The 24,817-nt window shown below is 35.5% G+C and overlaps 1 protein-coding gene and 1 non-coding gene across 2 annotated transcripts in view; one reads left to right on the forward strand and one right to left on the reverse strand.

The window, feature by feature from the left end:
• KCNH7 (potassium voltage-gated channel subfamily H member 7) overlaps positions 1 to 24,817 on the reverse strand; it is a 467,687-nt gene that overhangs the window by 150,582 nt on the left and 292,288 nt on the right. The window contains exon 3 of the mRNA XM_054562728.1: positions 7,363 to 7,518. Within this exon, the coding sequence (XP_054418703.1) occupies positions 7,363 to 7,518 (156 nt within the window). The remainder of the gene's footprint in view (positions 1 to 7,362; positions 7,519 to 24,817) is intronic.
• LOC129062013 (U6atac minor spliceosomal RNA) lies at positions 4,036 to 4,165 on the forward strand. Its single transcript, XR_008528252.1, has one exon. It is a non-coding gene; the product is annotated as a U6atac minor spliceosomal RNA (small nuclear RNA).

Genomic DNA, 24,817 nt, shown 5'->3' on the forward strand with positions numbered 1-24,817 from the left:
ATTAGTCAATGTAATAATACTATTTATTTCTTTACATGTTCTACAAATACATGTTAGGTACTCACTATTTGCAAAATGTTGGCGATACCTGCTATGAACTAGAGTTGAACAATTTAAAACATATAATGCATTCATTTTCTCTTTGGAAGCATATTTTTCAATTAATAATTTTTTATTTAAAGTGGGTTTTCTGTGGAAAGCAGTATGGAGTTACCTCAAAAAATTAAAAATGGAACTGCCTTATGATCCAGTGATTCAACTTCTGAAAAAATATGCAAAAAAACCCAAAACCCAAATTCAAAAGAAGATATGCACCCCTATGTTCATTGCAGCATTATTTACGATAGCCAAGATTTGGAAACAGCCCAAGAGCCATCAGTACATGAGTGGATGAAACAGCTATGGCTTCTCCCCCAAGCAGTGTTCCCGTGCGCCATCCCTAGATTTTACAGGTGTTCAGAGTCCTTTGCAACCATGATGTCTAGAGCCTCTCTGTACAGCTAGGAAAGGGCACGGAAAGTCACAGGTTGACACTGTCCTTCTGACACAAGTCAGCCTTCCCAACTTGGCACAGGTCGCCTCTCCTGATCTGCTTCGTCCTGCAGTGTCCTGGGGTCATCCCTGGAGGCCCAGCCTGGAGCTACTTCTCCAATCGGGGTGCAACAGTTCTGTGGGTTCTCTATTTTAAACACCTTTTTACTTAAAATGGTTGAAATTATTTTTATTTCTTGCAATGTAGCACTTTACTCATATGGAATCGGGCAGCAGATGGGGTTGTGGTCAGCAAACCAGAGTGCGTATCTGTCTTGGTTGAATGTGAGTGCAAGGAGGATCAAATTACCATTTGAAAATGAGAAGTGGCATAGGTGACAAAAACAAAAAGAAAAACAAAAAACCCTCCAAAAAACAGCCATGGTACATTTACACAATGGAATAATACTCAGCGGTAAAAGAGAAGGAACTCTTACTTTTTGCAACAGCGTGAGTGGACCTGGAGAGAATTAGGCTAAGTGAAATCAGCCAGTCAGAGAAGGACAAATGCTGTATGATTTCACTTGCAAGTGGAATCTAATTAACAAAACAAACAAACAAACAAACAAACAAAGGTTTTCTCAGTCTCCCTCAGGAAATTTTTAACAAATTAAAAATTTGTGCATCTTTGTGTGTGTGTGTATGTGTATGTGAACCAGATTGGTGATTCTAGCTTCCTGCTATAAAAGAGAAGATATATAAAACTCAAATATACTTGTAAATAATTTAAAGTGAAACTTAAAAAGTACCTTATTTAAAGTAATAAAAACAACCTTTTCTCAAACTTGACAACAATTAATTTTGAAGTTAATAGTGTAAGCTAGAAGAACACATGATTTGGTTATATTTCACATTGTGCAAATATTTTATAGTAACAGATATATTAGAGCAAAAAAAAAGAGAGAGACAACTCATTTTTTCCATTGTTGTTATTCCTTTTAGATGTGGCATCCTTCTAGTTGGTAGAAAAAGTACAATTTTCTTTTCTAGTCTGTATCATTGCCAATTTTTAGATTGCAGAGTTTTTATGGAAGTTATCAATGAAATAAAATATTTAATTATATCTTTTATTTGGTACTTATTTTTATTACATAACAATTTGTTGATTCAGTTGTGAAGTATTTATTAATTTGACAGGTATGCCTATCAAAATAATCCTCTTTCTTTTACTTGCTTTATTCCAGGGTACATAAAGCAGCTGGTCCTAGATCATTGACAAAGAATAAGTTTGTTAAAAATTAGTATTTCCTAGAGAAAGCTGTTCACTTTTCTTGTGTAGAGTTCTTAACCCTAAACTACATATGTGTACTGAAAAATGGTCCACCAATTCATTAACTAGAAAACAAGTCTCTAGGTTCCAGAATTTATTCAGCTCCATTTATCATGGTGCCTTTGTATGATCTATCTTTTCTATTGTATATTTAGCTCCTTTACTTTCACTTAATATTCTAAATTTAATATTTCACTTTTTTATTTATTTCTTGTGTTGTTACTTCATATTTTTTCCTATATGTTGTTTACAATTCAAGAGAAGCATTTAAATGTACAGAAGCTCACATCTCGGTTGCCTTGTCCCTATTACTCTCAGTTAAATCCCACCACCTGGAGGCACACACACACACATACACATTCCTTATTTAGATAATACATTAAGTATTTTGAAAGTAAGTTTTTTCTGGGGAAAAAAAAAGATGTCTCACCAATTCAAAAGAACCTATGCACCCCAATGTTCATAGCAGCACAATTTACAATAGCCAAGTGCTGGAAGCAACCTAAGTGCCCATTAATAAATGAGTGGGTCAAAAAACTATGGTACATTTACACAATGGGACACTGTGCAGCAGAAAGAAAGAAAAAGTTACTACCCTTCACGACAGCATGGGGGGAACTGGAGAGCCATTATACCAAGTGAAATAAGCCAGGGGATGAAAGTCAAATACCATATGATCTCACCTATAAGTGAAACCTAATCAACAAAACAAACACACAAGAAAAATATAACCAGCAACATAGAAAGAAAAAACAAACCAACAGTAACCAGAGGCAAGGAGGGAGGTGGGTAATGGGGAAAAGAAGAGGAAGGGTCAAGTCAAGGAACATGTATAAAGGACCCATGGACAAAGCCAAAGTAGGGAAGGATTGAGGGTGGGAGGTGGGGGTGGGTGGATCAAAGGAATGTGGTGGCAGGAAAATGCATGCAATTGTACTTGAAAAATAAAAAAATTTAAAAAAAATGTAAAAAAAGTGTTAAATTTGGGAAAAAATTATAATGAAATTTCCTGAAACAAAAGATGAATTAAATTTATATATTGTATCTGGGAAAACTGAGTTGGAATAATCAAATCAAGACATATGCTAATAACAATTTTAGACTTTAAAAGTCTCTCAGTTTGATTGAAGTGTATTATTAGTTTATTTCTAAAATTTTCTGGGACTATGGGAAATAAATTAAGATCACAAAGGACAGTCAAGTAGGTTGATATCAGACTTTACATTATCAACATCTGATGCCAAAAAAGAGTGAAACAATATCTATAAGGTTCATGAGGCATTAAAGTGTGAGCCAAATATATCTACCTAACTGTTCCTCAATAGCAGAGGTTACAGAAAATAATGTTGAATGGGAAAGAACACTGAAAATATTTACTCATGACCATTTTCTGAAAAGAATAAACTTAATCCAAAAGTTATACAAGTTGGGACCCTCTTCTGGAGGGCAGGCCCCTTGTGGTACAGGCTTTCCCCTAGATGGGCGTTCTAGGAACCCATCTTTTTCAGTGTACTAACTGGTGTTGTTACAAGAGGCTGTGTTTGACTTCAGTAAATTATTTTTGAAGACTCTTTCAACATGTTTTCCCATTTTATGATGAGGGATTTACAAGCACACCTGCCCACACTGTGCTTAGTGTTCAACAGTTTTTGACCAAAAACAGCGTGATCTCCATGTCCCATCCTCCTCTTCACCCAACCTCTCCCAGAGAAACATGCATTTTTATTTCTTCAGATGAAAAAAGTTCTCAAAGGGAAACGGTTTTCTAAAGTGCAAGACGTGAAACAAAAAATGACAGAAGCACTAAAAAGCATCAAAATGAGTTTGAAAGCTGCTCGGAGCAGTGGGAAAATATATTGATAGGTGTGTTGCATCAAATGGAGGGTACTTTGAGGGTAACAGCAGTTTAAACATGAAAGAATAAATACACAATTTTTTAAAACAAATAAATTTTGTTTTTGGGCGGTTACTCCTTGTATTTAGGAAAACATTTGCAAAAAAGACTAGTGATCATTGAATACCTTTCATTAGACATTGAAAACCATAAAAAAGTGAGATGTAAATATGTAAACATTACAGACTTGAGAAGCTAAAAATACCATGGCCAATCAAAATGGCAGAAGAAAGATGAAAACATAAAATAAACTTACTAAGTGTCTTTTTAGTAATAGGAAGCAATCAGATGACATAATTTAAACTGACAAACTAGATGGTAAAAGACTAGGTACATTTCAGTGTTGTTTGGAAGAAGAGAAGGTTAGCACTCCCCTTGACAAGGATGGAAGAGGCCCTCGGGCCTAACAACACACATACAGTTAAGACTAGGGACACTTCAGAGTACAAAGATAAGCACTAAGATAATATTATTGACTAAAATCACATGGTGGAAAAGGGAGAAAAAAAATACCAGCTAACTTTATTCTTGCTCATAGTAAGGAATGAAAATACATTGAGGGGAAGCAGAAGTGATTAAGGCCATGATACAAATTTTTTTTATAAAGATATAACCACTAGAAAAAAATACAAATGTTGCTAAAAATTAAAAATGAAAGGACAACAGAAAAAAGAAGCGAAATACATATTAAAAAGGTAAGAAGAATGGCATAAACATAATATATTTAACACATAACATGTTACTATTAAGAAAAACATATGTTATAAATGTAAATATCAATTATAGTTATACTTTGAAAAATACTATTCCTATTGGAAAATTAAAAACTTTTTATACAAAACAATTATTTAATTAAAAACTAAGAAAACAAAATTTGAATATTTTTTAGAAAAAAGATGCTGAAAATATTACACATCTGAAATCGCAGGGTATATCTTACGCAGTGCTTAGAGAAAAATATAGAGCCTTAAGGTCATATATCAAAAAAGAATTGAAAGGATGAAAATAAGTCAATGGAAAAAAAAAGGCAACAAATTAAGCCATTAGGAAACAATAAAAATAAAAGGACATTTGTGAGTTTGAAAACTAAAAGAATTAATAAACTAGTAAAAATTGGGTTGTTGAAAAGAAAAGCACTAATCAAAAATTTTAGATAGAGGAAACAAAAAATAAAAGAACCACAAAATGTCACAAAATAAATAAATATAGGAATGAGGAAATCTTAAAATTATCATAAATGACTATTTTGTATAATTCTGTTAATGAAATTTTAATCTACATTTAAATCTAGATTTAAATAAAAATCTACATGAGATAATTTCTTGGTAGTAAAATTTAGCAACACCCATACTGGCTGAACTGGGTAATTTGACTAGACCAATCTGTGGAGAAAAATAAGAAATTTGTCAAAAAACCACTCCACAAATAATTACCAGGACTAGATTATTTTGCAGATGTATCACACTTAACTTTTAAAACTAGATAATTCCCAAACTATTTAAGTGATTCTGTAGCACAGAAAACAAGGAAGAAACTCCACATTATTTTTTGAAGGAATTATAACATTGATACCAATATCTGATGAAATTTCACACACATACAAAAAATTACAGAATTAGTAATGAATATTGATGCAAAAATTCTAATTTAGTCTTAGGGAAATTAATTCTACAGCACATTACAAAATAAAACACATCACATCCAAATGTGTTTCCTTCCAGAGATTCATATTAGTAAACTCCATTAATAAAATTACCATAAAAGTAAGAAAAGAGAATAGTGCACTTATGCTACAGGCCAAAAGGCAACTTTCAAATTTCAACACTCATTCTTAATAAATATAAGTCTGTGGAAACTTTCTTAAAATTATAAAACACATTCAACTCAGCCCACGTGACATCATTTCAATTGGGAATGCTGGTAACATGCACATAAAAATTAGAAATAAGGCATGGTGCTCACCAATAACATCTTTTTCATGATACAGTGGAGGTAATAGCCAGTACAAGCTGGCTATTAGACAAGAGAAAACTATTAGATGTATAAGAATTGTAAAGCAAAATGTAAAGCAATCTCTATTTGACATAATACTTGAAAAACTCATGAGATTAATCTATAAACTACTGTAAACTAAGAAATTTCACTAAGATAGTATGAACCTACTCAAAAAATCAGTAGCTTTAAAAGAACAAAAGAGAAGATTCTATTATAATATCAGCAACAACAAAAAATTAAACTTCTAGTAGCACACTGAACAATGAGGAAATTTTGAAAACACTTCAAAAAAATCCCACCAAAGTTAGACTTTAAATTGAAAATACATAAAATAAACATTTTTTATAGAATGACTAAACAGCATCAAGACTTAATTTCATTCAAATTAATTTAAAAAATTAACGTGAATCTAATAAGAATAAATGAGAATACTAAAGAGATTTTTTTTCTACTTAGATACTTTGTTTCTAAAGTTAATGTAAAATGCTAGGCAAGAAATAACTCCAAATCTTTGAATATTAATATCAAAAAGAGCATTTCATATTAGATATTAATGATATACTTAAAAATATGTGATCCTGGAGGAAAAATAGAACAACAGAACAGAATGAATTTGAGAAACAGATTGAAGTACACAGGAAGTTTAACATGGGATAACAGTGGCGTCTCAAATTACTGGTTGAAAGATAGATTTACTAATCAATAAAAAGGTGGACTGCCATTGATAAAATGATAAATTAAATTCATACCTTGTACTATAAACCAAGCTAAACTTAAATATATCAGAGACCCTAAAATATAAAACTGTACAATTTCTAGATTAAAAATGAATTTACTTACAGCCTTGGAATGGTTAAAGCTTTTCTCCTATAACTCAAAAATTCAGAATCAACAAGGAAAAAGGTTAATAAATTTAGCCAAATTGCAAAAAACTCTTTGAAAAAATCAGGAAAAAGATTTTTAAAAAACCCTATTTGTTGAAGAAGTGATTTGCAACTTATTTTAAAATTTGAAAGAACAAAAAAAGCACTTGAAAGTGCATACAAGAAATGGAGAGTTGACAGAAAAGAAAGGTCTATCTACAGTGCTTAAATATATGAACCTCGCTCATAATAATAGAAATGTAAACTAAAACTAATTCAGATACTACTAAACTAATATGACAAAAATTAAGAAGGCTGGCTTGCTCTGTTAGTATTGTTTTGGGGAAAAGTTCTAATACATTGCTTGTGAGAGTATAAAATGGTTCAAATCATAAGGAGGGAAGTTCGGTAGTATCTAAAAAAAATTAGATTAACTTAAACATTGACCCAGGAATCCGACTTATAGAACTTACCCTGAAGATACTTTTCTTCCCGAATATATATATATACACATATGAAAATATACATGCACAATGTATTCTGGCATTATTTGTAATAGCCAAAATTTGGAAACAATCTAAATGTCCATCAGTAGGAGACTAGTTGAATTTACTATGGTATATACAAGTCAAATGGCTCTGAAAGCAATTGATTGATTCTGTAAGGAACAAAACTGTAACATCAGCTGTGGCTTTTTTCATAGAAAATTATTTTATGTAAATATATTTTTAGAACTGAAATATGCAAACAATGTATTAAATTAATATCAATAACAGAATATAAAAATTTAAAAAATTACTTTTACTTACGGTTGACGGTTTTGATTGGTAATATTGGGTTTACCCTCTCTGGGGAAGCAGCATTTTCGCCATCTGTCACATATTCAAAATTAATGATGAACATCATAGCCACGCCCTCTTGGTTTTTCACTGGAATTATGTGAGTGTTGCAAATGAAAGTGGACCCTAAGGGAATGAAAGATGAGTGTTAGGTTACACAGTATGCCAACATTTTGAAGTATCAGTAATATTAAAATTTTAATAAAACCCTATAGAATTTTCTCTCTTAAATGATCATTGAAATTAAATTTAAAATATTTTGATTTTTTTCTCATTCCAGTATGATTTTATTGCAATAAATAATACAGGTATATGTGAAACCTACCCATCATGAATTTGCATAACCTTGATTCTTTTCCTTCCCTAGGGTAGCCACCACATTCACATCATATACATCAACCTCCTCCAACTTTTACTAAAATTAAATACTAACTATCATTCCATAAACAATTGGACTTTTTTATTTTAAAAGATTATATAAACAGAGCCATACAGTACATATTTACAAGTGTGTTTTTTTCAATTAAAATTGATATTCAATATTATTAGTTTCAGGTGCACAGCATAGTGGTTAGACATTTATATAATTTACAAAATAATCTCCAATAAGTCTAGAACCCACCTAGACTTATAATTATGTACCATAACTAATAGTTATGTACCATAAATAATTATTATATTATTAACTATATTTCCTCTGCTGTAGTTTATATCCCTGTGACTATTTTGCAACTACCACTTTGTACTTCTTGAAAAAATACTTTAATTTTTAATTTCATATTTTATTGTATATACATTTACCTAAAATATGCATAAAATTCCTCAGAAAGTATTCACAAATTCAAGTACTATGTTATGGAATAACAGAATTTTAATTCTCATTTTTTCACTCCCACCTCTATAATAATTAGTATAGGGAAAAAGGTATATTCTTTAATTTTCTAGAAAAAATCCTAGCTTTCCTTATATATTTTGCTTAAATCTGAATCAATATAAAATACATGTGTATAAACAATGAAGATAACTCATTTAGTGTTATTTTGATTTTAGTATTAAGTAAATGATTTCCTTTTTCTCATTTACTTTCTTGGACATGAACTAGTAAATTATTGACTCTCTCTCATATATGTTCCAATAATTGTTTCCTTTTATGTGCAAAATTTCCAGTGTCCAAATTACAATAATTTTATTTGGTTTGTAATCTGTCAGCAGATAAAAAAAAACAACAACAACTTAGTTTGTTATTGTGTTAATTTGATCCCTTCAGCCAAAAAGATGAAATTCTTTCTTAAAAATATATTTTATTGATTATGCTATTACAATTGTCTCAATTTTTCCCCCCCTTTGCCCCCTTCTGACTGGTCCTTCCCATTTTCTCCAGCAATTTCCTCACCTTAAATCATGTCCATGGATCATGCATATAAGTTCTTTGGCTTCTCCACTCCCTATACTATTCTTAACATCCCCCTGTCTATTTTGTACCGACTAATTTATGCTTCTTAATCCCTGCACCTTTTCCCCCATTCTCCTGCTTTCCCCTCTCAGCTGATACCCCTCCAAATGATCTCCATATCTATGATTCTGTTTCTATGCTGCTTGTTTGCTTAATTTGATTTTTAGCTTCAGTTGTTGATAGTTGTGAATTTGTTACCATTTTAATGTTCATAGTTTTGATCTTTTTAAAAAATAAGTTCCTTTAATATTTCATGTAATAATGGTTTCGTGATGAATAACTTCTTAAGATTTACCTTGTCAGGGAAGCATTTTATTTGCCCTTCATTTCTAAATGAAAACTTTGCTGGATAGGGTAATATAGGTTGTAGGTCCTTGTTTTTCATCACTGAATACTTGTTGCCAGTCCCTTCTAGCCTGCAAAGTTTCTTTTGAGAAATCAGCTAATAGTCTTATGGGACTCCTTTGTATGAGTTCCCACTTTGCTATTATCCTACTCTCTGCTTTTCTCTTGCTGTTTTTTTAAGATTCTCTCTCTATCTTTAACCTTTGACATTTTAATTATGATGTGCCTTGGTGTGGTCCTCTTTGGATCCAACTTGTTTGAGACTGTGCTTTCTGGACTTGTATGTTTATTTCTTTCACCAAATTAGGGCAGTTTCTTTCATTATTTTTTCAAGTAAGTTTTCAATTTCTTGCTCTTCCTCTTCTCCTTCTGGCAGCCCTATGATTTGTATGTTGGTATGTTTGGAGATATCCCAGATGCTCCTTAGACTATCTTCATTTTTTTTAAATTCTTTTTTCTTCTTGCTATTCTGATTGAACGCTTTTTTTCTTCCTTATGTTCCAAATAGTTGATTTGAATCTCAGCCTCATCCCCTCCACTGTTGATTCCCTGTAGATTTTTTTTAAATTTCACTTAATGTAAACTTCATTTCTGCCTGTGTCTTTTTTATGCTGTTGCCATACTCAGTAAGTTCTTTGAGCACCTTGATAACCAGTGTTTGAACTGTGCATCGGAAAGCTTACTTATTTCCATTTCATTTAGTTCTTTCTCTGGAATTTTGTTCTGTTGTTTGTTTTGGGCCATATTTCTTTGTCTCCTCAATTTGGCAGCCTCCCTGTTTGTTTCTGTATGTTAGGTAGAGTTGCTTTGACTCTCTGTCTTAGTAACATGGTCTATTGTAGAAAAGGCACTTGTAAATTGTGTGGAGCAGAGACTTAGTTAATTGCCAGGGCATTGCAGTGTGTTTCACTGCTTTGTGGCTCTCTGTGGGGGAAGGCTTGGAGAGAGGATAATGCCGTTCCCTGGCTTCTGGAGGTTTGCCTGGGAGAAATATGTCTCCCATCATTTGTCTTGTTTCTAGTCACTGCTCTTTCTCCCTGTATGACATTGATGACCTTCCAGCTATTGCCCTGGTGCTGAATCCTACTGGGGGTGATCTGTGTAAGTCCTTAGTTCTTGTGGGCCCTTTAAGATGAGTCTTCTGAAAATCCGGCAGTTTCTTCTACTGCCCCAACACCCACTGGTTTTACATCCAGAAGTTATGGGGATTTATTTTCTTGGTGCTGGAAACCTGTGCTGCATGGTCTGGCCTGAGGCTGGGATCCCTCGCTCCCAAGGTGTCCCTCCCAGTTTTTATACACCACATGTGAGTCTGGGACTGCACGGTTGAAGCTGCTCTACGCCGCTCCTTGGCTTTGCACCTCTCTGCCCCTCTCCACAGCTCCGCCCCTCCTATCTGTCTGGATGAATGTGGCTTCTTTAAATCCTTAGTTGTCAGACTTCCATTCAGCTTGATTTTCTGATGGTTCTGGGCAATATTTGTTCTGTGGCCTAGCTGTAATTTTTTCTGTAGTTGTGTGAGGAGGTGAAATGTATTTACCTACACCTCCATCTTGACCGGAAACCCCATCTGAAATTCTTTTATGAACCCAGTTGTAGGGTTAATGAGATATATTTTATTAGAATCACCTGGAAATGACCAAAGGGATGACTCAGTTTACAGTCAACTACCACCACCCATCCTTGAATAGAAAACTTACAAAACTGAGTACACACTCAAAGCAGTTTCCTCATATTTTATCAAATGAATATTTTATTGAGGTATAATTAAAATATAACATATGTTAGTTTCAGGTGTACAACATAATGACTCAATATCTGTATATATTGTGAAATGATTACCAGTGTCTAGTTAACATCATCGTATAGTTCATTTTTTCCTTTTTGTTCTTGTGATGAGGACTTTTAAGATTTATTCTCTCAGCAATAGTTAAATATGCAGTACAGTATCATTACTAAATATAGTTACCATGCTGTACATTACATCCTATTATTTATTTATTTTATTGCTGGAAGTTTGTACCTTTTGACCCCCTTCACCCATGTTGTCCATCCTTCCCACTGTCTTCCCTGGTAACCACCCATCGGTTCTCTGTGTTTATGAGAAGTTTTTTTTTTATGCTGTTGTTATTGTTTGTTTGTTTGTTTTGTTTGTTAAGAGTCCACATATAGATACAATCAAATGCTATTTGCCTTTGTCTGATTTATTTCACTTAGCATAGTATTCTCAAGGTCTTGAATAATTTTTTTTAGTCATGGTGATAGAAGTAGCGCAGATTAGACACTTGTTTGGGTTAAAAGTATTGTATTTTTAAAATGCCAAAACTTTAGGAAGAATTCTCATTCAAGTAATAGCATATTTTTTACTGTTTTCATTTTTTCACATTTTTAATTAAATTTATTGGAGTGACATTGGTTAACATTTACATAGGTTTCAAGTGTACAGTTTTTAATACATCATATGTATATTGCATTGTGTCTTTACTACCCAAAGTCAAATCTTTTGTCACTGTATATTGGGCGCCCTTTACCCTTTACCACCTCCTTTCTCTTTCCCTCTGGAAACCACCATACTGTTGTTTGTGTCTATGAGATTTGGTTTGCTCATCTTGTTTGTTCATTTGTTACTTTCAGTTTTATGTCCCACATAAATGAAATCATATGGTACCTGACTTTTTCTTACTTATTTCCCTCAGCATTATGTTCTCAAGATCCATCCATGTTGTCACAAATGGCAGTTTCCTGCCACCCTCTCCCCATCCGTCCTCTGCTTTTTTCTGCCTTACTCCAGACTCCACAGCAGCTGACTTCTCTGGCCTACATGGCCCTAGCTCTTTCGGCTCCTGGGTTCTGGGAGGATTTGGCTAATAGGAAGCATTGGCAAGAGATAAAAGGATGGGAGGGTGGAATAGGCAATGGGGTCCTGGCTGCGGGTCCTGGAAGGCAGCCCCTTCAAGAGTGGTAATGGTTCACGGCCAATTCTAGGCCCCAGGGTGTCTGGAAGATCCCCAGTGGCTCTTATAACACTGTTCACACCTCTGGGCATGTTCTAAACTTGCCCCTGTTCAATGCCCCTCGTATTCTGCCAGGACACCACTTGTACACCTCTTCCCTGAACTACCTACGCTGAGGGTGGGCCCTTTGTTTGGGTCCCTGGGGCAGTCAAGGAACCTGACAGAAGTCATTAAACCCCCAGAGACAATGCTCAGCCCAACTGTTTTCTTTTTAAAAAACTAGTTGTGACCACCTTGACTCTTGAGGACCGTGAGGGTTCATTGTAGACTCAGGAGCAGGCTGAGAGCAAAATGGGTCTAGCATGAATTTTGGAGGGAGATGCAGGAAAATAAAAGGGCACCAAAAGGCTGGGGACAGGAGCAAAGGCAAATAGCAGAAAGATGTATCTGGGGGCTCAACATCTGGGAAGGCCAGAGGATGCTAGCATTCCACAACTCTACCCTTCTATGCTCCGGCTCAAAAACAAAACGAGTGTGGGAAAACTTTTTCCTTCCTCCTCATGCCTATAACATGGCTCCTTCTGCCAGAGCTGAGAACAAAGGCTACTGCTAATATTGTTATAGGTTGAGACATCATAGGTTGAAGGGCTTTTGCGAGTGGGCCTGCAGATCTAATTATTATTTATGAAATTCTATGGGTGAATACATTCTAATTTCCAAGATATTCATTTACAATAACATTTTTAGAGCATAGACTTTGTAAGTTGGAGAAGCATATGTATGTACTAGGTATGATTCAGATTTTGAAATATGGATAGCTTCCTACTTTCGAAATGTAGAAGACCTTCTATATAATTAATTTCATTTTTTACAAATATGATGATGGTTTCAGTGATGTGGGAAAGTGTGTTTTAAGAAGGACATGCTGCACCTTCACAGTCTTCAGCCTATCTTTAATTTATTTAATAAAATAGTTAGCTCGAACACTTGTCACAGTTTCCATGGTAACAAGCAAGATAACTTTAGTAAACAGAAAATAAGCAATTTAAGACTGTTCCATTAGAACTAAAATTAGAAGTGCTTCAGGCCAGGAATCACAATACAAATTGGTTAAACAGAGAGTCTGTGGAGATGCTAGAAATTGCCATTATGTATTTTGCTAATGAACCAAAATGCATATTGATTTTAACACTTAAAATAACATATCTTGTCTCATTTGGAATATCATTGTGAATTTGCAGATTTGCTACCTAGTAGTTTAAAAATCACCATTGATATATAATGCTGACTGTATGAGAAAATATATAGCACAGATTTGTGAAAAGTCAATAAAAATATGAAGATAGAGATTTAACAGGTTTATAATGGAGCAGAGTAATTTTGCTTTCAGTAATGGGGGCAAAAATCATTGCTTTCAATGCTAATGCTTGTAATTTTATTGTCTAGTACTAAAACCATAAAATTACAGTGCTTTATTAAAAAAAAGTTCATCTATATGCATTGGCCCCAAAGCAGATTTAATAAGTATAATTAATCTGGGATTTACTACTCACTATCCTTGTTTCCTGCATGTTTCTTTTAAGCAATATATCTTCTCTAAAGTTAACTTAAGACTCAAATTTACTTTTTTTCTCTTTTGGCTTTTGGATTTAATGTCTCCATCAATCTTTCATAGCCTCCTGGAAAGCAGATATTGAAAGGAAGTATATGGAATTAAGAAGAGAAGGAGAATCAAATACACTTTATAGGGGAAAAACATTTTAGCATGCATAAATCTACAAATTTTAAATTCTATTAAGATACTACTTTGCAAAGTAACATTATCCTAAGAAGACACTACAGTCTGCTTCTAAATATTTTTCTTGAACGCAACATTGGGAGCAAAAAACATGGAAACATAATTCAGCCAACACTAACCTAGGAATGAAGAAAAAATAGTCACATTCAATAATGCACAAATAAGGGAACTGAAGAAATCTAGAAATAAAAAATTCACTGCTGTTAAAATGAACTTTGTACTCAAATAAAATTAACGTTTATTAACAAGCTTATTCACTATAACATTATCTAATAATTATTAAAATTAGACATGCAATTATAAGAATGCCATTTTGAACCAGGTTCATTTCCATGCTGTCTCCTGAGTGAAAACACACTCACAGTGCGAAAGGAATGTTAGGAGGAACAGTGATCATTTTAACAAAGTGTCTACAAGTTTAATTTGTAACTGTACCCACAGAGCAAGCAAACTCCAGGTGGTCTGAATAATTGTTTCTTTATTGATAAATTCATGGTATACTCCTAGCTGCATTTTAAAATAAAAGGCCAGGACTCTTCACTTTGAGCTGCTTTAAAGATGTTTTATTTTAGTCTTTGTATTGATAGTGCATTCTTATGTCCCCCAAAATCAGTTTACTAAACACCAAATGCTGGGTCAATGACTGTTCTTTGTTCTCAGACGGTGATGAGAAGGACAGCAGTAAAAAACCAAATTAAGTTCCGGCACTTGTGGAACTTATATCCTACTAGGGGAGATGTAATTAATAAACACATATACATCTACTGCATCAAGTAAAATGAACTACAATGGAGAAAAAGATAGCAAAATGAGGTGATGGATAATAAGTGTAAGAGAATGCTTCTATCAAATGACATGTAAGCCAAGACATAAAAGGAGTGATGGAGTGAGCTCTGTGGTTCTGTGGATAAAGAGTGCATCTGGCAGAAAAACCTGCAAGTGCAAAGGCCTTTAGGTAGAAGTCTGATTGGAAGCTCAAGGAATAGCACGGAAGCCAGTGTGACTGCTATGGTGTGGTCGTTGTGGGATAGGATGTAGTTAAACAGTAGGTGAGATCAGAGGAGAAGTAGGGAGTCACACCACATGTAAGGCTGATGTATGGCCTTGGAAATTTCCCCTGAATTTGGACAGAAAGACTTTGAAGGGTTTGTGCAGAGTTTGGCATGATTCAACTATTCATGAGACTTCTATGTAAAGGCTAGCTTTGCAGGGGAGGCCAGGATGAAGGCAGGAAGGCCAGTTAGGAAAAATATAACAGTAGTACTAACAAGAGATGGAGAGTGGTTTGAAGCAGGGGGGTGCCACTGAAGGCGGTGAGTAGGAGTTTCTTTGAGCTGCTGTGAAGGTAGAGCTATGGAATTTGCAGGTATGTTGCATGCTGTGTGAGAGAATGAGAGGGAATGCAGACAAGTCCAAATTTTGGGGTTGAGGAACTGGAAGGAAAGGAGATGTCATTTATAAAAATAAGGAAGCCTGTAAGAGGACATGGTTTGAGGGGTTGTATAAATCCATATTTTGGGGGTATTCGATATCTAAGTAGAGTTGTCCAGAAGGCATTTAGAGTACACTTCAGTTCAGAGATGGGTCCAAGCCAGAGAGTCATTAGGGACTGGATGAGGTCACCTAGAGGACGGATATAGACAGAAAAGATTGGGGCTTGAGACCAGAGGCACGTCAGAGAAGGAAGACCGAGAAGAACTGGTGAAGACTGTGGAGGAACAGGGAGGTGGGAGAAAAAAAATCGAGTGCAATGCACCGAAGGCTAAGAGAAGGAAGTACAGCAAATGGAGAACATGATCAACTGTGCAAATCTAGCTGATCGGCATGATGGGTACTGAGTAAAGACTATGGAATCACAGGTAACCTCTTCAACGGATACGTTGCTCTATTAGTGTCTATGAAACTGTTTGGGATATATTCAAGAGTAAATGGGAATAGAAGTGCACATAATTATAGAAAATTCTTTTAAAATATTTTCCTGAAAAGGTATACAGAAATCTGGGGTGATAAATGAAGATTTGGAGGTGATCAGATTTTTCATATATAGGTGAGAGATATTGTAGTATGTTAATATATGAGTGGGTTAATATTTTCAAATTATTTTAATTTTTTATTGCAATAAGTCCTACCAGTTAATAAGGCTCAATAAAAGTTTAACTTTATTCCAAGGTGTGCCAATTTTACATTTTTTGCTCCCTTGATCAAGTGCAACACACTGAAGCATTAACCAATTTTCCACGTACACAGTATCTGTAGATAACAGTGTCTAGTCTATTGTTGGAGCGTACTAGCTCTCCAAGAAAAATGTCAGAATCTGAATCTTGGTTCTATCCTTTACCTGCTGAGTGAACCTCAGGTGATTTACTAAATCTATATACATTCCAGTTTACCTATGTGTACGATAGAGAGAATCTCTATTTTATAGAACTGTTCTGGAATCTAAATGAGTTAATATCTGTATACAAAAATATTGAATAAGATGCTCCCTATCTCAGTTTTCACTGATACAATGTTCTAACATAATATATATGAGATAATTAAAGTGAAAATGGCCCTTTACACCTCACACACTTGCATGTTTACATAGGAAATAGCTCCAGAACCTTCATATCAAGAATGCAAAATAGCCTGGAACTGAAGAGGAGGGTGGTGTGAGTGGATTGGGGAAGAGATTTCCTAGGAGAGGACAGGCCCATTGCTGTGAGTTCCCTCCATCCTGACCTTACGAGCTGCCACCTTCCAAGGCCAGACTTAGTGAGGAGACTTTAAGGGTCCATTCTAAGACCCATGAAATGTGCTCTCTGCAGTTGGAGGGATAGCAGTGGGTCGGTCAGAGAGAGGTGTGATGACAGCAAGGCCTCCAAAGAGCCCACGCAAATGTCCATGAGAGACAGCATCAGCTCTGACCATCTGCCAGATGTAGAAAGGGCGAACATACCAGGAGGTAACTTTCCTGCCCTCAAGCCTTTCTTCCCTCTCACTTGTACCTGGAAGGGAGCACCTAGCAACCACAATGTGAAAAGAAAGTTAAGTGGTAGAAGGTTGAAGCTTGCTCCACATTGCATTTGACCTGAAACAGCTTGGGAATTGTAATTTTAGAACTGAGACTCTTTTTACTACAGGAAGTCACCAGAACCTTTATTATCTGAGAGAGACCCATGGAGCAAAACTCAATAACGTGAGCTGTTATTTTTGCCTTTTGTTGGAGGGTTTGTAGAGGGACCAGTTAGCGCTCAACTCTCTCCATGCAATTTCCATCCTTGGAACCACAAGCCACACTTCTTTTATTTCTTTATTTTGGGCACCAAGCAAAGGTTATTCTTCTCTGAGCTGATTGCTTTAGTGAATGCCTGGGAGGTTTTAGTTCATCTCTTTCTAATAGACCAGGATTGGGGTGACATTTTTGAAGATGAAAAAAATACCAGACCTGCCCTAGAAGAAAAACATGGCAATCTTAGTATACAAAGCCTTCTTAAACAGACAACATTTTCTTTAATTCAAACCAAATATTTAATATATTTCTCAAAACAATCTCTTTCCACAATGCAATTTTGATAGAAATCTCAGATTCTCTAATCAATAGAGTTAGAAAGAAAATCACTAACATAAACCTGTTTCGACATGTTCCAGCATGGCTGTTCAAAAAAAAAAAGTCAATGTTATTTTCCACCAACACATGTTGGTCATTTTTCCTGCATGTTTGTTAACAATTTTCCCTCTCCCACACCGTCCACTTCCAGAGAGGCAGTGTTGTTGACCTTGAATTAAAAAGCCTATAAGTCTACTCAAACATACAAAGATATTTGAAAAAGGAAACTAATTGCACATTTTTTGTATTAGTAAAATAACAGAAAACAACCTAAACCCCCATTATTAGGAATTTACTGTATCAGTGTGTCTCAAACCTGAGGAATATATCTGTTTCATTTAAAGGAAAAAAATTCTCAGAAATCCTTTCTGTTGAATTTAATTATTTTGTGATGATCATCCTCTAAAATGTGGAAATGTTGAACTAAGTATAAATTTCATGGGTTTCTACTTCTTATAATTTTATAAATAAAAAACAAGTGTATAAATTTCATACAAACAAATATGAAATCAATGAAATGTAAGTAAATGGTATAAAAGAAAAGCCTATTGGAAAAGCAAAGGGGGCTGTAACACATCTTAGGAGGAGAAAGCTACCAGTCCTGAAAGACTGCAGCCAAGTGGAGGCACAAGTGAGAAACTAGCAAAATTTGTACTTGACTTTTCTACATCTAATGTTTCCTTTTATTTCTTCCTTTCCACGCTTCTTTCATCTTACTCTGCTCTCTCCAGGTCTTCAAGGTGAAATATTATGAACTTCTCCTACTAAAGAGGAGGATCATGAGATATGTTAATTTCTCATAATGATATAATGGATTATCACTCTTAAGAGAAATTTTTTAAAGGAGAGTAGTGAAAACCAACTATTCTAAAATGAACTCTAATGTATCCTCTATTCCAGGGGTTCCCAATCCCCAGGCCACAAACTGGTATGAGTCTATGGTCTGTTCGGAGCTGGGCCACATAACAGGAGGTGAGCAGCAGGCGAGCGGTGTATTTATATCTGCTCCCCATTGCTTACATTACTGCCTGAGTTCCACCTCCTGTCAGATCAGTGGCAGGATTAGATTCTCATAGGAGCACGAAGCCTCCTGGGAACTGTGCATGCAAGGGATCTAGGTTGCACGCTCCTTATGAGAATCTAATGCCTGATGATATGAGGTGTAGCTGAGGCAGTGATGCTAGTGCTGGGGAATGGCTGCAAATACAGAGTATCATTAGTAGAGAGGCTTGACTGCACCGAGTCCATAATAAATCAATTGCATGCAGACTCATATCAAAACCCTATCAGTGAGTGGCAAGTGACAATTAAGCTGCATCTGGTCGCAGGGTTTATAGTATAAAGTGAATTGATGTACTTCAATTTTACAGCTGCATCGGGTGATAGGATTTAAGTCAGAAACCAATACTTATTTTAGGCTGAGTGTAGCCCACCTGTTATTTTGTTTCCCATTTCCATGCGCGCTTCTTTCACACACTGTGCACTTGACTCAGTCACAGTTTTGGTAAGCCCACATGCTAACTGTAGCCAAAATGAGTAAAAAACAAATGTCACTGGAGAGCTTTTTTGAAAAAGGGGAAAGATCCAATGATGAGACAGCAGAAGACTCTAAGACTGCCAACAAAAGAAAGCTGCAATTAAAAAAAAAAAACACTGAGTCCTACTTAAATTATGGGTTCACTGCAACAGGTGAATCACATTCTCTAAGCCTGCTTTATATAATATGCTATCCAGTGAAGCCATGAAAGCTTCAAGACTGCTTTGCCACATGGAGACCAAGCACCCTGCATTAAAACACAAGCCTCTGGAGTTTTTCGAAAGAAAAAAAATGTGAACACAAAGAACAGAGGCAATTATTGAAGGCCACTACTTCATCCAGTATGTCTGCACTGAGAACATCATTCTTAGTGGCTAGCAGCATTGCTAAAGCTAAAAAGCTCTTTATCATTGGTGAAGAGTTGATCTTGCCTGCTGTTCATTTGTCATGAACATTTAGGAGAGGCTGAAGTTCAAAAGGTGGCACATGTTCCTCTTTTGGCTAGCACTATCACTAGATGAATTGATGAAATAGCAGAGGATATTGAGCCACAATTGCTAGAGAGGATTAATGGGTCACTGTGGTATGCAATCCAGGTTGCTCAGTCTACTAATGTTGTTGACAATAAGGCAACAATACTTATTTTTGTACAATATATTTTTCAGGAGGATGTGCATGAGGATATGTTATGTACACTTTTGTTGTCAACCCACACCGTACGTGCAGAGCTATTCAAGTCTTTGAATGATTGAGTATCAGGAAAACTGAACTGGTCACTTTGTGTCGGTATATGCATGGACGGAGGGGCTGCCATGACTGGATGGCTTTCTGGTTTCACTGCTCGGGTCAAAGAGGCTGCTTCTGAATGTGAGTCTACGCACTGTGTCATCCATAGTGAAATGCTGGCTAGCTGAAAAATGTCACCTTAACGCCATTTTGCAGGATGTGATTAAAACTGTCAACTACATTCAAGTACATGCCCTTAACTCACATCTGTTCATGCAGCTCTGTGAGGAGAGGGACACAGAACACATACGTCTTCTCTTATATAAGCGAGATGGCTTTCTAAAGGCAGATAGATCACTGGCCAGAGTTTTTGAGTTTTGAGAGCCACTTCAAAGTAGTGACTTTGAGAAAAACAGTTACCACTGGCAGCACATTTCAGTGACACAGAATTGGTTGCAAAACTTGTTTATTTGTGTGACATATTCAATCTGCTCAATGAATTCAATCTGTCACTTCAGGGAAGAATGACAATTGTGTTCAAGTCAGCAGATAAAGTGGCTGCATTCAAAGTCAAACTGGAATTATGGGGGCGATGAGTGAACATTGGGATTTTTGACATGTTTCAAACATCAGCAGAGATTTTAAAAGAGACTGAGTCAGGGCCTTCTTTCTCCCAGCTTCTACATGAACACTTATCAGCTTTCAAAAGATTTTGAGCATTACTTCCCAACCACAAAAGACCCCCGAACCGGGAAGCAATGAATCTGCGACCCATTTATAAATAAGTCAGGTGAATCAACTTTGTGCTAGAAGAGGATCAACTACTTGAGATTGCAAATAATGGTGGCCTTAAAAGTATATTTAAAACAACTTTGAATCTCCATATATTCTAGATTAGAGTCAAGGAAGAATATCCTGAGATTGCCACAAATGCACTGAAAAGCCCGCTTTTATTTCCAACATCCTTTCTCTGTGGAGCAGGGTTTTCTGCAGTGACAGCCACCAAAACAAGATTACAGAGTAGACTGGATGTAAGCAACACACTTCAGGTGTCACTGTCTCCCATCACCCCCAGATGGGACTGTCTAGTTGCAGGAAAACAAGCTCAGGGTTCCCACTGATTCTGCATTATGGTAAGTTGTATAATTATTTCATTATATATTACAGTGTAATAATAATAGAAATAAAGTGCACAATAAATGTAACATGCTTGAATCATCCTGAAACTATCCCTCACCCCACCAGTCTGTGGAAAAATTATCTCCACAAAACTGGTCCCTGGTGCCAAAAAGCTTGGGGACCACTGCTCTCTTCAGAACAAATATCTTGTTGTGTGGATAAGACCTTCCAGATATCCCTCAACTCATTCCTTGTAAATAACTGCTGATACTGGTATCACTGTTGAGCTAGTTGTGACTCAGAGAACAGGAGGAGTCCATGATGGAGTCATTCTACAGGACTAGAAGAAATTTCTGTGATAAAAATAAAGATAAAAATTCTGTTTATCTGACATTTGTTTAGTCACATGATTATTTTTTAAAAGATATTATATCTTTTTGATAAGAAAAGTAAACAGAACAGAGACTTCATTCTTATTCATAGACCACATCCGTAGTTCATCCCAAGGTTTGCAGAGTAATCGAGAAAATATTTCATTTAAAGCATGTTTATAACTAGACTATAGTAAGCTCCCCAGAAGTAAGAAAAATATTATCAATCTATGTACACAGGCCTCCACACATAATGGAAACAATAAATATTTGTTGAATTAATAATGACTCCTTTTACTTCTCCCTGACAGTGTGAGATGATTCACGAAAGCTGTCCCGGGGTCGGGGGGACAGTGGACAATCAAGCAGCATTTGTGACTGCGGTGGGTGGTAACCTGCAGTCTTGAGAAGACGGACTCCTGAGTTGAAAGAGAGACCTGGGTACTAAACTTGAAAAGTTATTCAGTTTCTCTGTGTTCTGGCTTCTTTCGCTGTAGATTCAGGATAATAGTCTCTAACCTTTCAAGTGTGAGTAGTAAATAAGATGATACACTTAAAGTACAGTGCTTAGCACACAGCTGACACTTCATAAATGATAGCTCATGGGAATGGAACACTCTAGAATAATGTGATAGGTATAGAAACTGGATGTGCCCTGAGTGTTATGCCTGTAAAAAGCCAAGAGATGCTGGGCCTAAGATTTAAAGGCTGAGTAAGAGTAAACTTGGAGAAGGAAGTTCCACAGAGAAGAAACATGTACAACTCAAACCAATTTCACTTTAACAATTGATTTTTCCGAAACCACTGTATGCCAGACACTGTTCTGAACATTGGAGCTGAGCAGAAAACAAAACAGATGCATATCATTGTCACTGTATAGTTTTTAATCTAGTGAAGTTGGCATAGACAGAAATAAAAAAGGAAAGTACATAGATTAAATGGTGAGAGCTTATTAAAAGCTTGGGCTGACAAAAGGGAGCTATTGGATGGATCGAGAAAGGGAATTGATAGGATCTGGCAGCTCTAAAGACATGGATACATGAAACACTTTGATAATTTATTAAGCAACTTGGTTTAAATAGACTAATAATATACTTGAGTATTTAGTAGATCTGGCAAGTGATAGATAAGGCTTGAGCAGTGGGAGGTTATGTCTTCATGGCTTTCTATGCACTTGGAATTCAGTCTTTTGGTACTGGGGATTCAGTGAATTGTTTTAAGTGTGACAGTATCTTCAGAAGTATTTTAGTGTACAAACAGGACATGGGCCATTTTAGGTATTAATGATGTCCTAAAGAAAAGAAATAAGTTCAAAAGGTATGGAACTATTTACAGTATTTGATTGAAAAGACAGCAACATTTAGAAAAACTGCTTATTAACTCTTATACAATATCACATCAACAAGAATAAACTGAGTAGCAGTTTCATTGAGTACATATAGTGCCTTTGGCCTTGTGGATTGGTTTAAACCTGACTGCTTGTGGGAGGCAAGTATTCTAATACTTACGTATTTCTTGAGCCTGATGGAGTCTAGTCAAAGCATATAGGAGAAACTCATGTGAATTAATAAAAACATTTTATACAGAAGAATTATTAACAAAAGGCCTGATCTGTACATCTGATAATACATTAGATCTAAAGAAATAATCTTTCCACAATAATCTAACATACATAAATTTAACAACAATCAGCAATGTAATTTAATCATGACAATTGTGAACATATTTAGGTAGTTGATGTAGTTGTTGGAATATCATGTGACTATAAGTACTCTTTTGAAATTTCCAAGGGAGATTATATATATTTATATTCCTTTCATTTAAAAAATAAAATACTAACCTAATTTACCCAGATCTGGTCATCACACATTTGTTATGTATGGTAGTATTAGCACTACCTGAGATGTTAACAGTATGAGTGACTTATTTTTAATGTCTTCTAATTTAAAATGATTTTAAACGTTTAGAAACTAGTGAGGCAGTGCCAGTGAGTAGTGCCTCTGTATGGTTGGACAGACTTGGCTCTGCTATTATTTGCTTAGTGACCTTGGGAAACACTTAATATTCCCAAGACTCAGATTTCTCATCTGTAAAATGAAGAGAGTATCCCACCTGATAGTGTTATTGAGAGAGTGGAATTAGGTAATATATGTACAGTATTTAGCATGGAGTCTGGAGTATAGAAAGTGAGCAACAAATGAGTTTTATTATTATTAAATGAGGTAGGAAAATCAGTTTCTCGAGTAAAAATGGTGGTTAAATTAAATTCTGTTCAAATGTTTGATGATGAAATTGAGTCACTCAGCTAGCTCTCAAGGAACTTGAGAGATTAAATCAGTTTATCCCCTTGTTTTCAGATGAGAAGTTTCACCAAATAGCAATTTGAACAGGATGAGGAGGTAGTAGAGGGAATTTCCTTTTATCATTTAGTGTCTTAAAATGTGTCTTCCTTGCTCTTCAGTGACAAGGCCCTTGATTTATTTTCTATAGTTCTCCTGTCTCTGTGGATTCTCCGATTGCCTTTAAAAAGCATGCTCTATACTAGGTAACTTTTATGACAGCAGAACTCAGCTTCTTTTGGCTAACTCCATAGTTAATAAAATTTGTTGTATAGAAAAAATATGTGTAAAATAATCTTTATTTCTGGATTTATCTTTCATAAGCAATTTTTAAAAGCAATTTTTATCTTTCATAGACCTTTAGATTTTATAAGCAATGGCCTAAGAACGAAAACTCTTTCCATGTCTTTCTCTCAATTTTGCACGTTTCTGTAGCCCTCCCTCCACCATCCTCGTGCCCAGCCTGGGCAACCACATTTTATTTTAGTCCATTCAGTCCTATGCTGCCTCATGACCATTTTACACCTCCCCTCTTTTCCTTTTCTTTCTTTTTTTAAAAATCAGTTCTGCGCTTTCTAAGAATAAAGGTGCTACTCTGTACCCTTGATCCCTATACATTTTATTTTCTACTACATTAACAGCATAATTAAAGCATAGCTACTATTTTCTAAATGCTTTCTATGTGCCACATGCTTCTCATGAAAAAGTTATTTTAGAAAAGTTTTTCAATAAATAGTAGAACAGCATTTGAACTCGGACCTTTCCAGTTTTCCTCCATCTCCTACATCAGTGTTTCTGAAACAGTGAGATGTAATAGATGTTACCGGAAAAAGCTTGCTCTCATTAATCTAGTTTGGGAAATGTCTTCCTCTAGGAGATGCTTAGTACACATTATTGTATTAGAGGTTTTGAGAAGTTCTGCAAAAACAAGTATGTTTACTTAGTTTAATACATCAGTTTCCAAATTTATTTGACTCTGAAATCCTATTTTAGAGAAATTTGTAATAATAGCTTCTCCTTGGCATGTCATCAGAAAATACTGAATTGTGTTATGTTCCCTTCCTGTTTCAAAGACACACTGCTGGGAGGAAGGAAAATAAATATCATAGGCCACCTTGACGCTTATTGGAGAGGAAGGAACTACAGGGAACAAAAGGCTGGGGTGGGGTCAGGGAGGGAATGACAAAGCCAAGG

Source organism: Pteronotus mesoamericanus, unplaced genomic scaffold (genome assembly GCF_021234165.1).
Source record: "Pteronotus mesoamericanus isolate MK-2021 breed Mesoamerican mustached bat unplaced genomic scaffold, CSHL_Meso_final scaffold_651, whole genome shotgun sequence".
Taxonomy (NCBI): Eukaryota; Metazoa; Chordata; class Mammalia; order Chiroptera; family Mormoopidae; genus Pteronotus; species Pteronotus mesoamericanus.